This window comes from Peromyscus californicus, unplaced genomic scaffold (genome assembly GCF_007827085.1).
Source record: "Peromyscus californicus insignis strain IS unplaced genomic scaffold, ASM782708v3 Scaffold_7__1_contigs__length_154581171, whole genome shotgun sequence".
Lineage (NCBI taxonomy): Eukaryota > Metazoa > Chordata > Mammalia > Rodentia > Cricetidae > Peromyscus > Peromyscus californicus.
Genome location: NW_026294595.1, coordinates 66,865,194 through 66,884,297, shown reverse-complemented (window position 1 = coordinate 66,884,297; position 19,104 = coordinate 66,865,194). Strand labels below are relative to the sequence as shown.

Below are 19,104 nucleotides of genomic sequence, written 5' to 3'. Positions count from 1 at the left end.
TTTCTAGTGCTAATTAGTCTCACAAGTACAGGACACTGATTTGGAAAATGGCATGCCTGCCGAGATCAAGCAAACGCCTGTATGCTTTCCTGTGGAGGGGACCCTGTCAGACAGGAGACACCAGCCCTCTGTGACTGCACTGATCTTTTATTGCCCTTACACAATGAGCCAGCCAGAAGGGCCTGTCCCCAGTCACCATTTCTGAAGACCACACACTTTGTGTCCCCCAAATCAACAACACTCCTTAGGAGCTGTGAAGTCAGTTTCTACAGAGCCTACCAGACCCGCCTGGTACAGCTGCTGACCAGCCAGGATGTACACACAGACACTCATGCAGTAGCAGAAAGCGTTGCTCCTCCAACTTCCTCCTGGACTTGTGGTACATGGGCTGGCATCCATTTGTACCTGTGATGACAGAGGCTGCCTTGTGAGTGAACTGAGACCCCTGTTCCCCATTTCCTGGTAGCCACTCTAGGCCCGGAGTCTCAGGTGATCTGGAATACATACCAAGTCATCTCTGGGGAGCCTTCCTGGTCATTGAGGAACTGTAAGAGGAAAGAAGACAAGCCATGTGTCTTTCCAGTCTTCCAGAAGGCAGGCTCCACCGAACATGCCAGGGTCAGTGCTCTAGCAGCCAGAGGCGCTGTTCGAGCTGGGACAGCAGAACCAAGCCCAGGGCCCTGCACTGCCCTGCTTTCTCCCAAGCCCTGGCCCAGCAGGCCCCTCACCTCGCACCTCCAGACGGCACTCACACTGTGCCTCGCCCTGCAAGTTGGTGGCCCTGCAGACATAGACACCCCCATCATAGGGGCAGGGCTTTCTGATCTCCAGGGTCAGTACTCCCTGCTTGCTGAACATACGGAAACGAGCATCTTCTCCCAGGTCCAGGCCATTCTTGAACCAGGAAATCTTGGGCTGTGTGTCAAGCAAAAGGAGGCAGAGCAGGAGGGCGTCTCAGGAGATGGGGGAGCCGATTCAGAGGGACTATTCACGTTCCCACTGGAGCACAGACTCAGCCCAAGGCTGAGAATAAACACAGAGCCAACAATGAGAGCTTAGGTCCTGTTCAGGGGGAAGACTGGAAGACATCCAGAGATGGAGAAAGACCATAGACAAGCTGGGGAGAGGAGTACCCGAAGGGAGCCTGGGAGACCTGCCTCCTGCAGTCTAGCCCAGGACCTGGAGTCCTCCTTACCTTCGGACTACCCCGCACCGCACAGCAGAGGACAGCGTTATAACCCGCAATGATGGAGCGGTTTGCCAGGGGCTGGGTGAAGCTTGGAGCCTCAGAGAAGTCCAGGGCCTTGTACCTGGGTGGCTCATATGTGATGCCTGTTGGTGACAAGTCTTAGGAGGTCACCCCAAGCCAGGCTGGCTCCCTTCCCTTCCCCAGCTTCCCCACGGTGGGAGCGAGGGTGCAGCACCTGGTCGTGGAATAAAGACAGGCTCCTTGGTGACGGTGGCTTTGTCGCTGGAACCCACCATGTTGTGGCTGAAGACCCGGAAGTAGTAGCCGTTGCCAATGATGAGCTCTGATACCACACAGTGAGTGCGGCGGTAATGCTCCAGAACGGTGAACCACTCCTGGAAGATGTTAAGGAAGGGGGGCCCTTGGAGGGGCCTCTGCCTTTCTTGGGTACCCCTTGCGCCTCCACCCCGACTCTGGAGGAAACCAGACTGATGGGTTAAGCAAGGGGAGGGCTCCTGGAGCTAAGGAAACTCTATGGAGGCCCAGGACCCCAGGCTCACCATGGTCTTCTTGTCAGCTTTCTGGACAGTATAACCCCAGATCTCTGTATTGCCATCATCTTGGGGTGGCTTCCACTCCAGAGCCACGTTGAAACCCCAAGTCTCAGTGATCCGGATATCCTGGGGAGGGCTTGGCTTATCTGCAGGAGACAGATCTGATTGGATCACTGAGCAGAAGCAGGGGGATGCTGGCGTATAGGAGCTCCTTCCCTCAGCCACCTTCTGCAGGGGCTCTGAGCTGGGTTCCCAGGCTCAAGGTCAGGAGACAAGTGTGCTGAAAGAGATGCTCCAGGGCCACATACCCACGATCTGTAGGACCAGCGTGGCCTTATCCTCCATGTTCTCAATCCGAACTGTCACCTGGTAGGTGCCTGAGTGGGTGCGGCGGGCAGCCCGGATGAACAAGATGGTGTCTGTGGGGCTGTTTCGGATGCTCACCTCATCACCTGCCAGTGGCTGCCCCTCTTTAGTCCAGGTCACTTGAGGCCGGGGTTTGCCCTGGGGGAAGATGACCAGCCCAACCCTAAGCCTGTTTCTCCACAAGGGCTGGCACTGTTGAGGCCTCCGGATTCACAACCCCCAGGAGATACTTCCATTGTGGTTTCTCCCTTGGGTCAGGGAAGGGGTCAACCTACCTGGAAAGGGATGAGGAGGTTCACAGGCTCCCCAACTTTCTTCTGGATGGTCTGCCTCAGGTGTCTGGGCAGTTGGAGCCGTGGTCGTTCTGTGGGCCGAAAGGGGGGCGGCTAAACGAGCGCCTTCTGGAGCCCCAGCCCGAAGCATCCCACAGGTCCATTCTCTCTTGAGGCAGGGCCCAGAGCACTGGAGCTGAGAAGGAAGCTGCCCTGGGCCAGACCCTCCTAAACCCCAGCAAATCCAGCGTGCTCAGCACCAGATGTTGTCCAGTGAGCCTCCGAATAGTCCTATCATTCTGCTTTGTGGTGTGCGTATGGTTTTCATTTTTTTAGATTTATTTATGTGTATGACTGCGTGCGTGCGTGCATGCGTGCGTGTGTGTGTGTGTGTGTGTGTGTGTGTGTGTGTGTGTGTGCGCGCGCGCGCGCGCGCCTAGTGCTTGCAGAGGTCAGAAAAAGGCATCGGGTCCCCTGGAACTGGAATTATGAATGGTTATGAGCCATGCATGTGGGTGCTGGAAACCAAATCCTGGTCCCCGGCAAGAGCAGCAAGGGCCCTTAACTGTTAAGCCATCTCTCCAGCCCTGGTTTTGTTTTCCGAGGAGGAGCTCGTACAACCAAGACTGGCAACAAACCCTTCATCCTCCTGCCTCCACCTCCAAGTGCCAGGATTACAAGTGGATGCCACCAAGTCCAGCTTCACTTCAAGGCAGGGGCGGGAAGCAGCTTCTCTGGAGTCACACATCTTATAAAATGTAAGTCAAGGCTGCGATTCTAGGCTTTTGGACTCTGCCCAGGACTGTTCAAATTTGTTACTCCTTTCTAACCTGGAGAAGCAATCCTCCTACCTTTGTGGAGGTAAGGAACAGAAGGAAGAGCCAGGTGCGAGTACCACACGCCTTTAATCCCAGAGGCAGAGGCAGTCTGTAAGTTCGAGGCCAGCCTGGTCTACTAACTCCAGGACAGCCAGGACTACACAGAGAGACCCTGTCTCAAACAACAATAACAAAACAACAGCAGAAGAATGGGAAGTGGATCCCAGCTCACCCTAAATGACCCTGAGAAGCCTCACTGCTCAGTTCTGTGGACAATACCTATGTGCTGGAGCTGAGACTCAGAACATGGAAGCTATGGCCTAGATTCTCCCTGGTCCAGAACCAGGGGCTTTTGGAAAACCAAGAGAGCCCAAGGCATAGACAAAGGCCCTGGTCCCTTCTGCCGCTGTCCCTGTCCCTGCCCACTGAAGCCCACACCTCTGGCAAGGTCTCCATAATTGGGAAGCGGGGGTGGGGGGTGGGGGTGGGGGGTAGGGGGGTGTCAGTGGTAGGTCTTGTAGAAGGCACTCACGCAGTATCTCCTGCACTGTCACTGGCTCCTTGGTGACGACAGGGGCTCCAGGCCCGGCCACATTGTGTGCCCTCACTCGGAACTGCAGCCGGGCCCCAGTGGGTAGGTCCTTCACCAGCAGGGAGGTGCGCTCTGTCAGCCCCTGCAGAGCGGCCGCCCACTCGGAGCCTGGGTGTGGACATAGATGAGGGAGAGTCCAAAATCACACCTCACCTCACTCCCCCTTCTGAGGGTACTGGGGCTGGCCCGGGGATGGGGTACTCACAACCCTCCTGGCAGTATTCCACGCTGTAGCCATCCAGGCCACCTGCACCCACCCGCTCGGGGGGCCGCCACTTGAGTGACACGGTGGTGTCAGATACATCCTCCACAGTCAGGTGGGTTGGTTCCCCGGGGGGGCCTGGGCAGAGACGGGTAGAGGGGGTCTGAGTGAGCCTGCGCCATGCAGGGAAGCTGCCACTCCTGGCCAGGACCTCAGCTGTTTGAGCTCTCATAGGAAGGACTTCCCTTCTGCTGGCTTCCAAGCGCTCCCAGGAATATTTGGCCTGATTAAAAGACGTCTCGGGATTGACTTGCACACCAAGAGCAGTTATAAAACAGGGACACAAAAAGGGGAAAGGAGCCAAGAGAACCCAAGGATGCAGAGAGGACTCGTCTGTCAGCGTGGGAAGTGTTAGAAATGTAAGAGAAAGCCAAAAACCAGTGTGAAACGTGCGAATTTCCTGGCAGTGGATGATTAGGTGAGTCGCACAAACCAGAAAGTAGTTCCTTGATAGAAGGGAAGGCTGGGGGCTGGTGCTATGGCCCGTCCGTTTTAGAGACTTGTTTCTCTCGCAGAGGACTCAGGTTCAGCCCCCAGCATCCGCATGTGGCTCACGAGCTCCTGTAACTCCAGTTCTAGGGGATCTGCTGCCCTCTTATGGCCTCTTAGGGGGTGGCGCACATGCCTTTAATCCCAGCCTCAGAAGGCAGAGGCAGGTGGATCTCTGTGAGTCTGAAGCCAGCCTGGTCTACATAGAGAGTTCCAGGCCAGCCAGGGCTACGTAAGTAAAATCCTGTCTCAAATCATGGAGGGATGAGACTAGCATTCACCAAAGTGTCCATTCTATCAGTGAGGTGACCCTGAGATCATTTAACTTGTCCAGACTGAGTTTCCTCAAGGCAGGTTATCCCGGACAGCACTAGGCATGCAAAGGCCTGGTGCAGAGGTTGCCTATCAGCTAAGGTTGCTACCATCTGCCTGCCCCCTTGGCCCAGGTTGTTCTGGGGGTCGAGCATGTTCACCAATAGGCATGAAGGGTTGAGAGGCAGGGCTGGGCCTGGACATTCCCACAGCATTGACTGCGTAGACTCTCATCTCGTAGGCTACCCCCTCGATCATGCGCCTCGCCTCGTGGCTCAGCTCCCGCAGCAGGTCGAAGTTGAGCCTCATCCACCTGTAGCTCTTTTTCTTCTTGCGCTCCAAGATGTAGCCTGAGAGAGGAGAGGAGAGGAGAGCTCGGTCTGTGCCCAGTCACTCGGCCGCCAGCTGCCCTTGCTGTCCCTGGGCCCTGACACTCACCCAGAACCGGCTGCCCACCATCGTAGGCCGGCGGTTCCCACTGCACCGTACAGCAGTCCTCGCCCACGTTGCTGATCTTGGGGGCCGCAGGAGCATCTGGCACATCTTGATGGGGAAGAGGGACCACGTCAGCTATGGATGTCCAGCTCAGGGCCTGACAACATTGCTCACCCCTTCTCTTCGCCACCCCAGCCAGTACCAGTCATCTGCTCCCACCACTGCCAGAGCCAAAGCAATCTAGAGTCGATTATGTCGCCATCCACCATCTCACCACTTACGGCTCCACCTGATCCCACCCAGCCCTCCAGAACACGGGGATTGTCCCATGCCCGTTTCTCATAGAGAACGATCAATGTCACAGACAGTGACATTGTACACACCCATCTCCCCTTCAAGCAAGGCTCCTCTCAGGCATAAAAAAGTCCCAGTCATTACCACTGTCTAATTCAGAGTGTCCCTGTGATAACTGCTGAGTAACTAAATGAGTGAATGGATGGTCATTCCGCACCCCCCACCCCCCACCCCCGCGCCGTGCTGTCCTGTGTTCTCCGGCCTCGACCTCTGGTTGCCTCACCGATGACCTTGACCGTGAGGTTGACTTGGTCCTCTCCCACAGGGTTCTTCACCGTGACAGTGTAGACTCCCTCGTCTTCTTTCTCTGCCCCTTCAACTGTGAAGACGCTGCGGTCTTTGGTGGTCTCCACACGGACCCGGCCCTCAGTCTCACACAGCAGCTGAAAGGGAGAGAGAGTTGGGGACCCAAGTCACACCTCAGCCTGTACAGCAGCCATCAGCCCTTCAATGAGAGGGAAGTTCAGTGCAGGGTATGTGGAAGTGGTGGAGGCAGAGCCTGGGTGGAAACTGTACCCCTGTAAGTGACGAGTTCAAAAATTTCAATGCAACACCATAGGCAGGACACAGGCAAGGACTCAGACTCTAGTCTAGTTTTATCAGGAACCTAGACTCTGTGTGCCTCAGTTTTCCTATCTGTCAAATGGGAAGAACGTGACCCCACAAAGCTATTGTGAGGCTCCAGAAAGACCACGGGTATTCAGACCTTCACCAGCAGTGGCACAGAGGAGAAAAGGCAGAGCTGGACCATGCCAGGCAGCTGCACTCACCGCTGAGTGCTGGGGAAGCCACTCTCTCTCCCTAGTTGGGAGGAAGCACATAGCCAAGGTGGGCTCTGGAGGCACACAATCTCAAGCTTTCAGAGAGCCAGAAGTGCTGTGCAGGGTGTTGGGGGAGAAAGGCTACCAATGGTCTTACCCGGCACTGGACCCTGCATGCCGAGATATCAGCCTGCCAGGCAAGCGTGCACCAGCCGGTGCACTGGCATGACTGTTGGGGGAAGCTCTGCTCTCGGTCAGAACATGGGGCCTGCTCCACAGCCGGGAGTGCCATGCCTGGGACTGTAATGCTGGTCGAAAGCCCGTGGCGGAGGAGGTCACAGGCCCTAGAGTTGAGTCTACTATTGTTATTTTATTAAATGGTCATGTTGTCAAATTGTCTTATGTTTCTACCCACAGACCCGGCCCGTCTCAACCTTAGTCGAGAAGCTTCCTTTTGCAGTAGATAGCAAGCAATCAAGACAGAGATGCAAAAAAAAAATCAGCGCTGCGAATAAGAGAGCGAATGTTCGGCCTTGAGTCAGACATCTCTGTCAACCACGCCCCCCTCTCCCCAAAGGCTCAGGGAACACCTTAAGAGCCAGAGAATGGAGAGGAGTGCCATGAAATGCTATCTTCTGGCCATGCCGCGGCCGTAGCAATCATGAGCTCTCAGCAGCTGTGATTGCCTGAACTGGATAAAGCCGGCTGAAAGCCTGTCGTAGCCAAGGAGGAGCTCTCCCGGCCCCACCCTGCACCGAGGCACTGCTGTTACACAGGCTGGTGATAGCTGCTCTTGCGGGAGGGGGCGCGGGTGTCCACCGGTAGGTTGCCCACACTCCAGTGGACAGTCCCACACCTATGCATTTATTGGCAGCACTAATTGAACTTTGTGGGTTAGAGCAACAAAGAACTGAGCACTCCTGAGGCAGAGGCAAGTGGATGTCTGAGTTTTGAGGCTAGCCTGGTCTGTATGGGGAGGTCCAGGTCAGCCAGGGCTGCATAATGAGACCCAGTCTAGAAGAAGAAAGGGAGGAGGAGCTGGGAGAGGGATAGTGGGAGCTGGATGGCTAAAATGATAGATAAGCCCACATTTCATTGTGTGTATGTATGAGATTCTCGAGAAAAAAGGAAAATTATTAATAAAAAGAAGAAGGGGAGAATGAGGCCGGGATCCAGGAACCATTCTAGTTACGATGACTTCCCAGCAAAGTCAAGGACACCAACACCTTGGGAGGGGTCTGTCAGTTCCCTATCTACATGCGTTGTTCCTCAGGGTGTTGAGAAGAGTGAGGACCACAAGCCACAACCTGGCTTCAATCTTACCTTCTTATCAAACACCCACTCTTCATCTGCACCCGCATCTTCTGAGGCATCAGGGGGTGGCCCAGCTGGGGCCTTCTTCCCCTGAAAATATGACAGAGTGGAATTAGGGGTAGAGGTGTGGCGTCAGCTTTCCTTCCCCGCCCCCCCATGCCTCCCACCATGCTCTGCCTGCTGGCCAGTGGGGGGCCTCTGTGCTCTCAGGAAGTGGAGCTTGTACCTTCGGGGTGAGGTGGGGTATGGAACAGAGCCTAGCACTCATCTGGTCCCACACATTCATCATAGAGATAGGGAAACTGAGGCAGGAACCACAGTACCTGGGTGACAACCTTCTGCCAGACCACAGTGGGAGCAGGGTCCCCAGAAATAGGGACATCCAGGCGTAACTTGTTCCCAGCAACAACCACAATGGTGTCTGGTGTGCTGCCGGGACAGTCCAAGTGGATCTTGGGAGGTTCTGCAAGGGAAGTACAGTTCAGAGAAAAGGGAGGGGGCCGGGCCCACAAATGTGGCAGAGGAGGTGCACAGGTCACTTGGGGGCTGCTAGGAGCTCATGTCCCTGGCTGTTGGTTCTTATCATTTTCATCTAGGTATAGTTTACATACAATGAAAAGCACAAATTTTAGCATAGTTAGTCCTGTAGGGTTTTTGTTTTGTTTTAAGACAGGGTCTCAGCCGGGCGTGGTGGTGGCACACGCCTTTAATCCCAGTACTCAGGAGGCAGAGGCAGGTGGACCTCTGTAAGTTTAAAGCCAGCCTGGTCTACACAGTGAGCTCCAGGACAGCCAGAACTTTATAGAGGGACCCTGTCTCGAAAGAAAGAAAGAAAGAAAGAAAGAAAGAAAGAAAGAAAGAAAGAAAGAAAGAAAGAAAGAAAGAAAGAAAGAAAGAAAGAAAGAAAGAAAGACAGGGTCTTGATCGTTTAGCCCAGGCTAGCCTCAAACTAGGTCTTTCTGCCTCAGCCACCCATGAATTGCTCAGGGTCTATGGGAAGGCATGGGGAGCAAACTGCACCTCAGTGTGGTACCCACCGTTGTGATCATAAGATGTGCCATTGGCCTGACGGCCTTGTTATTGTTTGTGCACACGCATGGTGCAGAGGGCGGACATGCCATGGTGTGCCTGTGGTCAGAGGACAATTGTGTGGAATCAGTCACTGCTCTCTGTCTACCTTTATGTGAGTTCTGGGGACTGAACTCAAGCCCCAGGCTTGTGTGGCCAAGCCTTTTCCTGTCTAAGCCTTCTCACTGGCCCAGTCGTGAGATACTGAACAAATATATATATGCCCGGGTAACTGCCAACCCAAACAAGATCTAGAACTTTCCACCATGCCCTGGAAGTTCTTAGGGAAGCTTATAACATTCTGGTCACCAAGTATCACATCTCACCCACTGTGTCTGGGGGGATACCAGATGTCCCACCAGAAAAAAAAGGGGGCACACAAGTCGGGAGAATTTTTGTTAAACAGGTCCAAGGGAGTCTTTACCACAAGACTTTGGGGCCTTCAACACACTAGCTCACCTTCTGAGCCAACAGGTGGTTGGTGTTCAGTATTTCTTTTTTTTTTTTTTTTGGTTTTTCGAGACAGGGTTTCTCTGTAGCTTTGCGCCTTTCCTGGAACTCGCTTTGGAGACCAGGCTGGCCTCAAACTCACAGAGATCCGCCTGGCTCTGCCTCTCGAGTGCTGGGATTAAAGGCGTGCGCCACCACCGCCCAGCGGTGTTCAGTATTTCCAAACATGCTCCACCCTGAGCACTTTATCACATGGATTAACGTGTTGAGTGACCCCACTTTGGACAGCACTGAGCTGGGGAAAGCCCTAGCCTGAGTTAGTCTCCTAAAGCTAGGATTCTGAAATGCCCAATTAAATCTTAGTGTCAAAGAAAAAAAAGGTGCCAGGCACTGATGCATTTAATCCCAGCACTCAGGAGGCAGAGGCAGGCGGATTTCTGAGTTCAAGGCCAGCCTGGGCTACAGAGTGAATTCTAGGACAGCCAGGGCTACACAGAGAAACCCTGTCTTGGGGTGAGGAAAGGGGGGAGGGCAGGAGAGATGGCTCAGCAGTTAAGAGCACTGGCTGCTCTTCCAGAGGACCCGGAGTTCCATCCCCAGCACCCACATGGTGGCTCACAAGCACCCGTAATGGGATCTGGTGCCCTCTTCTGGCCTGCAGGTAGACATACAGGCAGAACACTGTATACACAATAAATAAATCTTGAAAAAAAAGTATGTCAAAAAAAAAAAAAAAAGGAGAGGCGCACTAACACCTCATGCTGGTGACACCATCTCTGTGAAGGACGCACTGTCACCTGAGTAAATCAGGGCTGAAAGGGACAGCTCAGCTGGCAAAGCCAGATGAGTTTAGTGCCCAGAACCTGAATGGAAAAGCCAGATGTGCACATGTAATCCCAGCACTGAAGAGGTGGAGACAGGTGGATTCCTGGGGCTCAATGGCCAGCCAACCTCACTTAATCAGAGGACCCCAGGTCCCAGTGAGAGCCCCAGAGAATGAATGGTACCTGAGGAATAACACTCAAGGTGGACTCTGGACTCCACATGCACCCCCACACGTGTGCATGCACATAAATTCACCCGCACATACATAAACATGCACAAAGAATTCGAAGCCAGAGAGGTTATGATCATCCTATGGTCATGTGTGGTGCAGCTGGGTTGTGCTGGCTAGATACGTCACTTGACACAAGCTATAGTCATCTGAGAAGAGGAAGCCTCGATTGAGGAAACTCCTCCCTAAGATCGGGATGAGGGCCAGCCTGGAGGGCGTTTTCTTAGTGATGGATGGGGGAGGGCCCAGCCCACTGTGGGTGGTGCCATGCCCTGGGCTGGAGATCCTGGGTTCTATAAGAAAACAGGCTGAGCAAGCCACGGGGAACAGCCAGTAAGCAGCACCCCTCCATGGCCTCTGCATCAGCTCCTGTCTCCAGGTTCCTGTCCTGTTTGGGGTCCTGTCCTGACTTCCTTCAGTGATGGACTACAATATGGAAGTGTAAGTCGAATAAACCCTCTCCTCTCCCAAGTTGCTTTTGGGTCACCGTGTTTTGTCACAGCAATAGAAACCTAAGACATAGGTCTTAGGTCCTATTCCAAGGCCTTTGCCATCCCTGTCTCTGAAGTAGAAGGGGTTGGGGTTGGGATGGGGTGTGGGGACTGAGACAGCACAAAAGGGTCCCAAGACTCACCCTGCCTGGGCACAAAGTCAATCTTGACCTCTGTAAGAAAAGAAGAGCAAGAAACACTCAGGGAAAGGGAGGGCCCAGCCACAGGGCATGCTGGCCTTGCGTACACACACACACACACACACACACACACACACACACACACACACACGCAATGCTAGCTCACCCATGAAGTGGAGTTTGGCAGACAGATTGCAGGCGAATCCTTCAGGCACAAAGCTGTAGTCAGCCTCGTCGGCAGGTGTGACGTCGTCAATGGTCAGTTTGTGGACCCTGAAGGGCAGTGGAAACTCAAGGGACCCCTACTGGGTCACACACAGTCCTGACCTCTCTACACACCCCCAACTACAGGGGACCTGCCTTACCCTACCTCCTTGGTGTCCTGATATTTTAAAATGTGGTTTCTCTCTCTAGCTTCGTGGTCTCCAGCCCCCTCCTGTGTTCCCTGAGGTCAACAGGGCAGAAATGATGTCTGCACAGGGGCATCCCCATGGCGGGGCCCTTGGAGACAGGCAGATGCTGATCTGGATAATCTCTGTGAACTGGAGCCCAGCACGGGCCCCCAGAGGCTCTGGGAGGAGCCAGGGCCGCCTCCTCAGTGGCCTCCTGCCTGGTCTGGTCACAGTTGGGGCAATGGCAGGGCACCTGGCCCTGTGTGTGTTCCACACTCTTTCCCGGTACCTCTGCCCTCTGTCTTACGGGACTCTCCCTCTGTGATTTCCTCTCATGTCCGTCCCCTCGATTTTGTCCCCGGTCTCTCTCCCCCCATCAGGAACGGTCTGCGTCTCCCCTCAGGCTGTCTCTCCACTCACCGCCCTATGTGGGACACCTTTATGCGGCTGTCAGGCACCAGCTCCTTCCCGTTCTTCAGCCACACACCGCGCACGTTCTCATCCGAAACTTCACACTTAAACACAGCCTGGTCCTTGGCGCCCACTGACAGGTCCGCGATGCTTTGGTACACCTCCAGCTTCTTCTCTGGGGGACAGATAGCGCCCAAGAGCTGAGGAGGAATGTGGATGCAGTGCGGACCTCTGTGGGGACATGTGGGCCCGCAGGCAGTGATGTGCAGGCGTCTGGTCAGGCATGGGCATTTGCGTGACATATATGTGTGCCTAAACTCGGGGTGACGCTGACCCAGGCCCACCTGACCCTCCAACGCTCCACAGTGCTCACTTCAGCACACTCGTTTTACAGACAGGAAGATGGGGTTCAAGGTATCAAAGACTAGCCCAAAGCCTGTTCCCTCCATGTGGCCAGCCAGGCTTGGGCTGGGGGCCCTCACCTTGCACAATGAGCTCCGCCAGTGCCTGGCCCCCGCTGGTGCGTACTGCGTAGTGTCCGGCATCCTCCAGTGTCGCCTCGTTGATGATCAGGTGGTGTTTCCGCCCATCCTTCTTGAACCGGTATTTGAAGGTCTCCTCACGAGTCAGCTCCACCCCATCCTTCAGCCTGCCAGGCATGGGACAGTGTCTCCTCTGGGCACGTCCCCATCCTCCAGCCCTGCCCCACACCCCCCACTCCTGCACTCACCATTTGACCTGGGCGCCTTCTTCTGACACCTCACACTCGAACTCCACACGCTGTCCTACCATCACCAGCTGGTCCTCCAGGGACCGCGTGATCAGCACCGGGGGCTCTGTCCAAGGAGGAACAACATGAGGGCTGGTCCCCTCTGGCCTCTCTTCCTCTCGGGGGTCCCCCTGGTCCCGGGCCCACCTTTGACAAAGAGCTCTGTGCTGCATTTCTCACCCCCCACCACACATTGGTAGGCTGCATCGTCAGCCAGTGAGCATTGGCTGATGGTCAGGGTGCGCTTGGAGCCAATGGACTCGAAGATGTACCTGGGCAGGGCACAGAGGCGTTATCAGGAGGGCCATGGACACCCCTTCCTAAGCTTGGTGCCCTTCACAAACCCCACGCCTGCTTCAAGATGTCAAGGGGGAGACTTACTTGCTATGGAACAGAAGGGGCCATTGCAGAGTTCCACGTAGAAGGAAGTGATACACAGAGAGAAAGAGAGATGGGCTAGGTCAAACGGCCTGGGATTTGACCCCGAGGGTGGGAGGGAATGGCGGGAGATACGAATGGGGACCAGGGGCCAGAGCCAGGGAGATCTCACAGAAAGAGACAGGGCGGTGCAGCTCTCCCCTAACCCCAGTGCCCAGGACCCCGCCCCACCCCCACCGCACCTGCCACTCATCTGGATCTCCTGTCCATTCTTCAGCCACTTGACCTCAGCATCCGGGTCGGCCAGTTCCACAGTAAGCCGGATCTTGTGGCCCTTGTTTACCTGGTAGGCCGGCTCCAGCTTCTTCTGAAAGGCTGAATACCACACCTCAGCCCAGCCACCCCTGGTGCCCACACGTTCCCCCAGGGACCAGCCACAGCAGCCATAGCAGCTGCCTACATCTTCCACGCCCTGCTCTGTATCCCTGCCACACCCTCTGGGTTTCCATGGTGACCCCATCTTCTCATCTCTGTTCTGTGTCTGTCCATCCCTTTGTCTGTCTCCACCCTGTCTTCCTTGAGGGTCTTTCTAGCTGCTCAGCTCTTGGCAGGGTTAGGGGCATCCAGCAAGATGGAAGATTGTCATGAGAACTAGGAAGGTGACACATGCCCGTTCTCTTCTCGTTAACGCCAAGTCTCATTTTAGCGTCCCTCCCAGCTTCCCTCCTTCAGGGCTGCCACGGCCCAGTCCTCAAGGCCACTGTCAGAGGTCTCATGTTGCAGGGAGAGGTGGTGAGTGACCTAAGGCCACCAGCTCCACTGGTCTGCGGTAAGGAGGAATCTAGAACCCAGGCCACCTTGCAAACGCCTCCCCTTGCAGCCATGTTGGTAAAACCAGAGCTACGGCTGAAGGACTAAGCAAGCCCTTAAATACTCAGGCTAGGCCCGGAGAAAGCTGCAGGGGAACACTGGCACCCAGTGCTCTGGAGCTTTGAGCTAGTTCCTTAGTGTTTCCTCACGTGTCTAAGTGAACGGAAAATTCTCCCGGCACAGTGGTGCTGTTGGGAGAACTCAATTAGACAGTTACGTAAAACGTGCTCTACCTCGCTTAACTATTAATCGGATCTTTTTGCTCCCAGTACTCTGTCTTGCCCCCAAGGGCCCCCTCTGCCCAGTCTGCGAGCTTTTGTGTGGTGCTCTCTAATCTAGCCATTGTCCTTTGTTGGGGGCCAGCTGGCACGACCTCGTCTCCCGTGTGTGGGAAGGGCTAACCTGTGCTCTTCTTTTCGTCATGCTTCATGCCCTTGAGCCTCTTCAGCATGCCGCGCAGATCTGTGACTCCGTGCTGGAAGGCGATGCGCTCATATTCTGATGGTGGCGCCTGTCTCAGGATCTCCCACACGTCCTCCTCAGCAGGTGCCTCCAGCTTTGAGTCCCTGTGCCCCACAGCCCACTGGGAAGCTCAAGGCAGTCCCTCCTGTCCCTTCCTGGGGTGGGGGTTCCTGGATACAGGAACCTGCCTGCCTCTGCCCCCCTCCCTTCCGTTCCTTTCCATCCCCCTCCTCCCAGTCTACAGGCCAAGGAGTCTTAGGGGTTGAACTACCGTAGGCTCTGAGGTTGCCCAGGCGCTCACCTCCGGAAACTGCTGCTCCAGACAAGGAAGAAAGGGCAGGGACATGTTAGAAGTCTGGGCACCTCCCTGCCAAGACTGGGGTCCTCCCCAGGGCCTTCACTTCCTCCCTCTTCCCAACACTGTGCTCCTACTTTTCAGGGCAGGCCCCCCAATCTTCTCAATATCCGACAGAGTATGGGGCCACCCCAAGCCTCAGGAGTGTCATCCTGAGGTGTGTGTTTCACCAAACCCCGGAAGAAAGGGTGCACACCCCCAAAGTCAGCATCTTGCCCCAGGGGCTCCCAAACCCATTCCTTACTCTCTGGGCAGGAGCAGCAGCAGCGGCCATGAAGGGTGGATAGGGAGAGAGGGAAAGGGAAGACAGAAAAAAAATAAAGTCAGGCGGGGGGACCAGGTCCTCATTGCTACAGTTTTGGGGATCCTCTTCCAACTTCTTGGGTCCTCAGAGTCTACAGAAATGATCTACTGTAGACTCTATGTGGGGCTTTCAGGGGTACACTGAGGATGGTTGTCAGGACAAAACTCCTTTCCACACTGGGGTCCCCCCACTTGACACGGAAACCAGCTCAGAGAGGCACTTCCTCTTGGGCAGGGCCGCCCAGCTGGGAAACCTCAGTGCCATGTCTTCCTCCCTGCCCTGGAAGATGGGACCCACGGACTCACCTCTTCTTCAGCAAGGAACTGAAGTCCAAAGTCCCAGTGTCTTCATGGCTGTCACTATGGAAAGGGGACCCCATGAGGCTTCTGGAGAGCTGGAAGGGGCTTTGGGGGTGGGGTGGAGTAGGAGGAAGCGGCACAGCCAGATGGGGCTCCCACCCATCCCAGATACAGCTGGAGTCTGTGGACGGGGCAGATGAGGACAGGAAAGGGTACCTGGTTCTCCGGCCTGCTCCAGCCAGGCTCCTGTGGGGTTAGAGAGTGTCTTCAATGACCCAGGGCAGGTTAGTCCCGCCCCTCGCAGACTTCAGCTCTGACCCCCATAGGTCCCTATATAAAACTTCAAGGGGCCTCGGCCTCTCACACGGGCCTCCCCCAAGTCCTGAGGAAAGAGCGGCACTCACGTGCGGCGGAAAGCTGATCTCAGGTCCAAGTCTGCAGAGCCCATGGCCTCTGTGTACAAAGAGAATGGAGTGATGGGGTTGCTCAGAGGAGGCCACAGGACTCCACCTTCTCAACTTGTCCCAGGGTCCACGTCCAGAGAGGTGGGTCAGTTTATCATCCCAACCTCCACAGTGGGCAGCCCTTCCCTTCCACTCACCTCCCTGCTCACATTCAAACCGTGTCAGGCAGGGTCACAGACAACTGAAGCAGAGGCCTGCCCTCGATCTGCGTCTAAGCCTCCCACGACCCCCTCACACCCTGGGCGATCGGCACTGGACATGTGGTCAACTCTGCTACCTAGCCATGGCTAGTCAGGCTAGTCACCCTCTTTAGTGTTGGCAGACACTTGGACAAGCCCAAGGGACCAGGACCCACGAAGGCCACACAATCAGAGCAGACACAGGGCCTCTCTCACCGTGCACAGTGAGGCTGAAGTTGCAGCTGTCGAATTTGTCCTTGGTAGACACCTCACAGCGGTAGCCCCCAGCAGAAGTGGCCTGAGCGTCTGTGATGTGCAGCTCAAACAGGTAGACCTGTGGGCAGGGGATGGAGGAAGTCGGGCAGGAGAGGCCCTGCATCCCTGAAGAGAACGGGAGTGGCGAAGCCTGCCGACCTCGCCTCTCAGGGTTAACACATTCGGAGCTTTTGTATAATTTATAGAGAGGATCCACTTCTCAAGACCCATGACTGGCACTGGCAGGCTCATGACCGTGAGAAAGTTCCAAGATGGCTGACTTAGCTGTCTTGTACAGTGTGGAGCTGTTTCAGCTGAACACTCCAGCTCTGCCCTGCCTCCCTAGGCCCTGTACTCCAGACCAGGGGTCCCACCTTGCTGGCTCGGTCGTAGCTGTCATGGAGCTGCAGGTGCTGGCCCACCTTGCTGCTCAGGTCCACCCACTTGCCCTTGAACCACTTGACCGCAGGTGGTTTCAGGAGGCTGGCCCCAGCCACGCGGGCTGAGAAGACAATGCTGCCCCCTGTAGGAGAGAGGAGACAGGCTGAACTTGGGGTGCTCTGGAGCTTCGTTCCCATAACACCCCTGAGCATAGAAGCCTCCACTCACCCACAGTCACCTCGCCATCCTGCGGCCGCATCAGAAAAAGGCCAATCGGGTCATCGGGGGCTCCCTGACTTCCTGGGGCTGAGCCTTCCGGGGTTACTGAGACTGACCCTGAGAAAGAAGGCCTTTGAGACCTGTCCTGGGACACCCTCCTCCTGTCCCACATTGCCCAGCCCCCTTCACCTTCAGGACTTGGGACGTTTCCTTCCGACTCGGTGGCCGGAGCTGGGACCTCTCTGGGAGCTCCAGGGGCCTCCTCAGGGGTGGGAGCAACTTCAGGCTCTGCCTTCTCTGGAGGGGCTGGGGGGGGGGTGTGGCACAATTTCTAACCAGAGACTCCACATACACCCTCTCTTAGACATCAGACTTGTGTCCCACAGCGCCTAAGATGCATCTCACTTGTGTACAGTGTCCCGCCACTTTCGGCCACCGGGCTCACATGAACGAGAGGCGCTGGCCCGCATTTCCTCCTCTCTCCCTTACAGCCCACCTGTTCCATGTCCAGGTTTCTGCTCTGAACAGCTCTGAGGTCCATCTACTGTCCTCTTCCAGGTTCTGGCCTTGACCCAGCACCCCCTAACCCCCACCCCAGGCTCTTAGGATTCCCTGCCAACACACATAGCTAGCCAAGTCCTCATCCGAGTGTGACCATCACTGTGGGTCTGCCACAGGAGAGGACCTCCTAGGTGGCCTTTACATTTCCCCACCTCCACAATTCGGACAGAGCTGCAGTCACAGTTAAAGCGCAAAGGGATCTTGGTGCGGAAGAGAATGGCCGTCTGGGGCTTACAGCATCCCCAGGGCAAAGGCGAGCCTCCAGGATCCATTCCCTCCTCAGGGCTACAGCGGAAGTTCAAGCCTTGGGGAAAAGGTCAGCACGCTCTTACCTGCCTCTGTGACCTTGAGGTCAAACTTGACCTTCGAGGAGCCTGCAATGACCGCATAGGAGCCCTGGTCCGCAGGGCCCGCATCTCGGACGGTCAGCGTGTGCCGCTTGCCCTCCGCCGCCAAACCGTACTTGTCGCCGGCACCGATGTCGCTGCCGTCCCGCTGCCACCGCACCTTCACGCCTGCCCGTTCCGTCTCAGCCTCGAACACGGCAGCGCTGCCTGCGGTCACCTCCGCCGACCGTGGCTTCTTGATGAAGGCTGACACTGAAGAGCCAGATGGAGACTTCAGGGGCCCGGGCTCCCTGCTACCCCCTCCCGGCCACCCTTCTTCAAAAAGACTGTGGTGAGCACACTCCAATTAATTAATGCTCCAGCAGTTCCACGGAGGAGGGGCGGCCAAATTTATGTCTCAGGGGAGGAGCGCTTAAGTGACACAAGATCACAGACGGAAGAGCCAGACTGTCGTCCTAACCACCACACTGGTCATTCCTACCTTGGATTCTCTCCCTCCTGTCTAGGAACCCCAGTGATAGCCCAGCCCCCCTCTCCCACCATGGGGCCCTTGGCACACCCTCCCACCCCCCACCCCTGAACTCTGCCTACTTGGAATATAGCTAAATTTATCCTCTGAGAGCTTTGGACTAAGAGTGAGGGACAGAGATAACACCAGCCTGGGAGCAGCAGGGGGCTGGGGGTTGGATCCCCGCCCCAGTGACCTCTGCAAGGGCACAGGCCTGGCCAGGCCCTGGGCTACAGTCTCTGTTCTTTGCCGGTTCTTTTCCAGAGAAAAGGAAATGTCCCCCGACATCTGGAGTCAGGCATGGTATGAGCACCCTAGGGGTTCGGGCTCATGTGGCAGACATTCAAAGTTGGAAAGGACCACTACCCCCAACACCCTACATTCAGAAACTGAGACCAGAAGGTGCTCAGGGGCTCAGTGAGCTGGCTCCACGGTGGCCTAAACTTGGCCTTCCTGAAGGGAGGACCCTGGCTGAGGAAGAAATGGGCCAAGATAGAATGGGGTGTTAACCTGGGTCGTTCCTAATTTAGTGAAGTCTCCTCTCAGTGGCCCTGACACGGGAGGAATGGGAAAAGAAGCTGAGGCGTAGACAGAGACCAAAGAAGACTATTCTGGCCCTTCCTGGGACCTAGGGGCCTCATCCTCATCAGGGCCTAGCCCTGCCCCAGAGTCAGACCCAAACCCACGCATGGACCTAGAGGCCTCGTCCTCATTGGGGTCAGACTCAAACCCACGCATGGAGCTACCTGTTTTTTTCCCTGGCTCAGGCATCTTGAGAACGGTCACACCAAGCACCAAGCAGGTAAGGCCACCGGAGCAGGAACTGAACAGTGTTCTGTGTTCTTACTATTTATGAGAACCGTCCCCCTCCCCATCCCTGCTTATCTGCCTCTGCCAGCCACCTGCTAAATATAGACAAATTCCATCCAGCTGAGGTATCTCCATGGAGAAGATAGGTCCACTCGGTCCTCTGGCTTCTCCTTTCCCTCCCCCTCCCCCAACATGATTAGATGACTTCTGCCCTTCCCA

At 55.8% G+C, this 19,104-nt stretch overlaps 1 protein-coding gene across 1 annotated transcript; it reads right to left on the bottom strand.

Annotated features, from left to right (window-relative positions):
* Positions 1–131: 131 nt before the first annotated feature.
* Mybpc3 (myosin binding protein C3) lies at positions 132–18,813 on the bottom strand. Its single transcript, XM_052723680.1, has 32 exons — positions 18,758–18,813; positions 17,553–17,893; positions 16,669–16,965; positions 16,434–16,582; positions 16,021–16,138; positions 15,566–15,614; positions 15,378–15,407; positions 15,168–15,221; positions 14,505–14,516; positions 14,144–14,307; positions 13,114–13,246; positions 12,641–12,765; positions 12,455–12,560; positions 12,207–12,373; positions 11,734–11,899; positions 11,088–11,194; positions 10,925–10,954; positions 8,042–8,181; positions 7,728–7,808; positions 5,867–6,026; positions 5,293–5,397; positions 5,016–5,204; positions 3,997–4,131; positions 3,732–3,899; positions 2,385–2,473; positions 2,052–2,247; positions 1,750–1,889; positions 1,425–1,584; positions 1,196–1,332; positions 729–915; positions 508–545; positions 132–405 (listed from the first exon to the last, which is right to left on the bottom strand). Exons 1-31 carry the CDS (start codon positions 18,811–18,813, stop codon positions 535–537), a joined length of 4,002 nt encoding a protein of 1,333 aa, XP_052579640.1. The 3' UTR covers positions 132–405; positions 508–534.
* Positions 18,814–19,104: the final 291 nt, after the last annotated feature.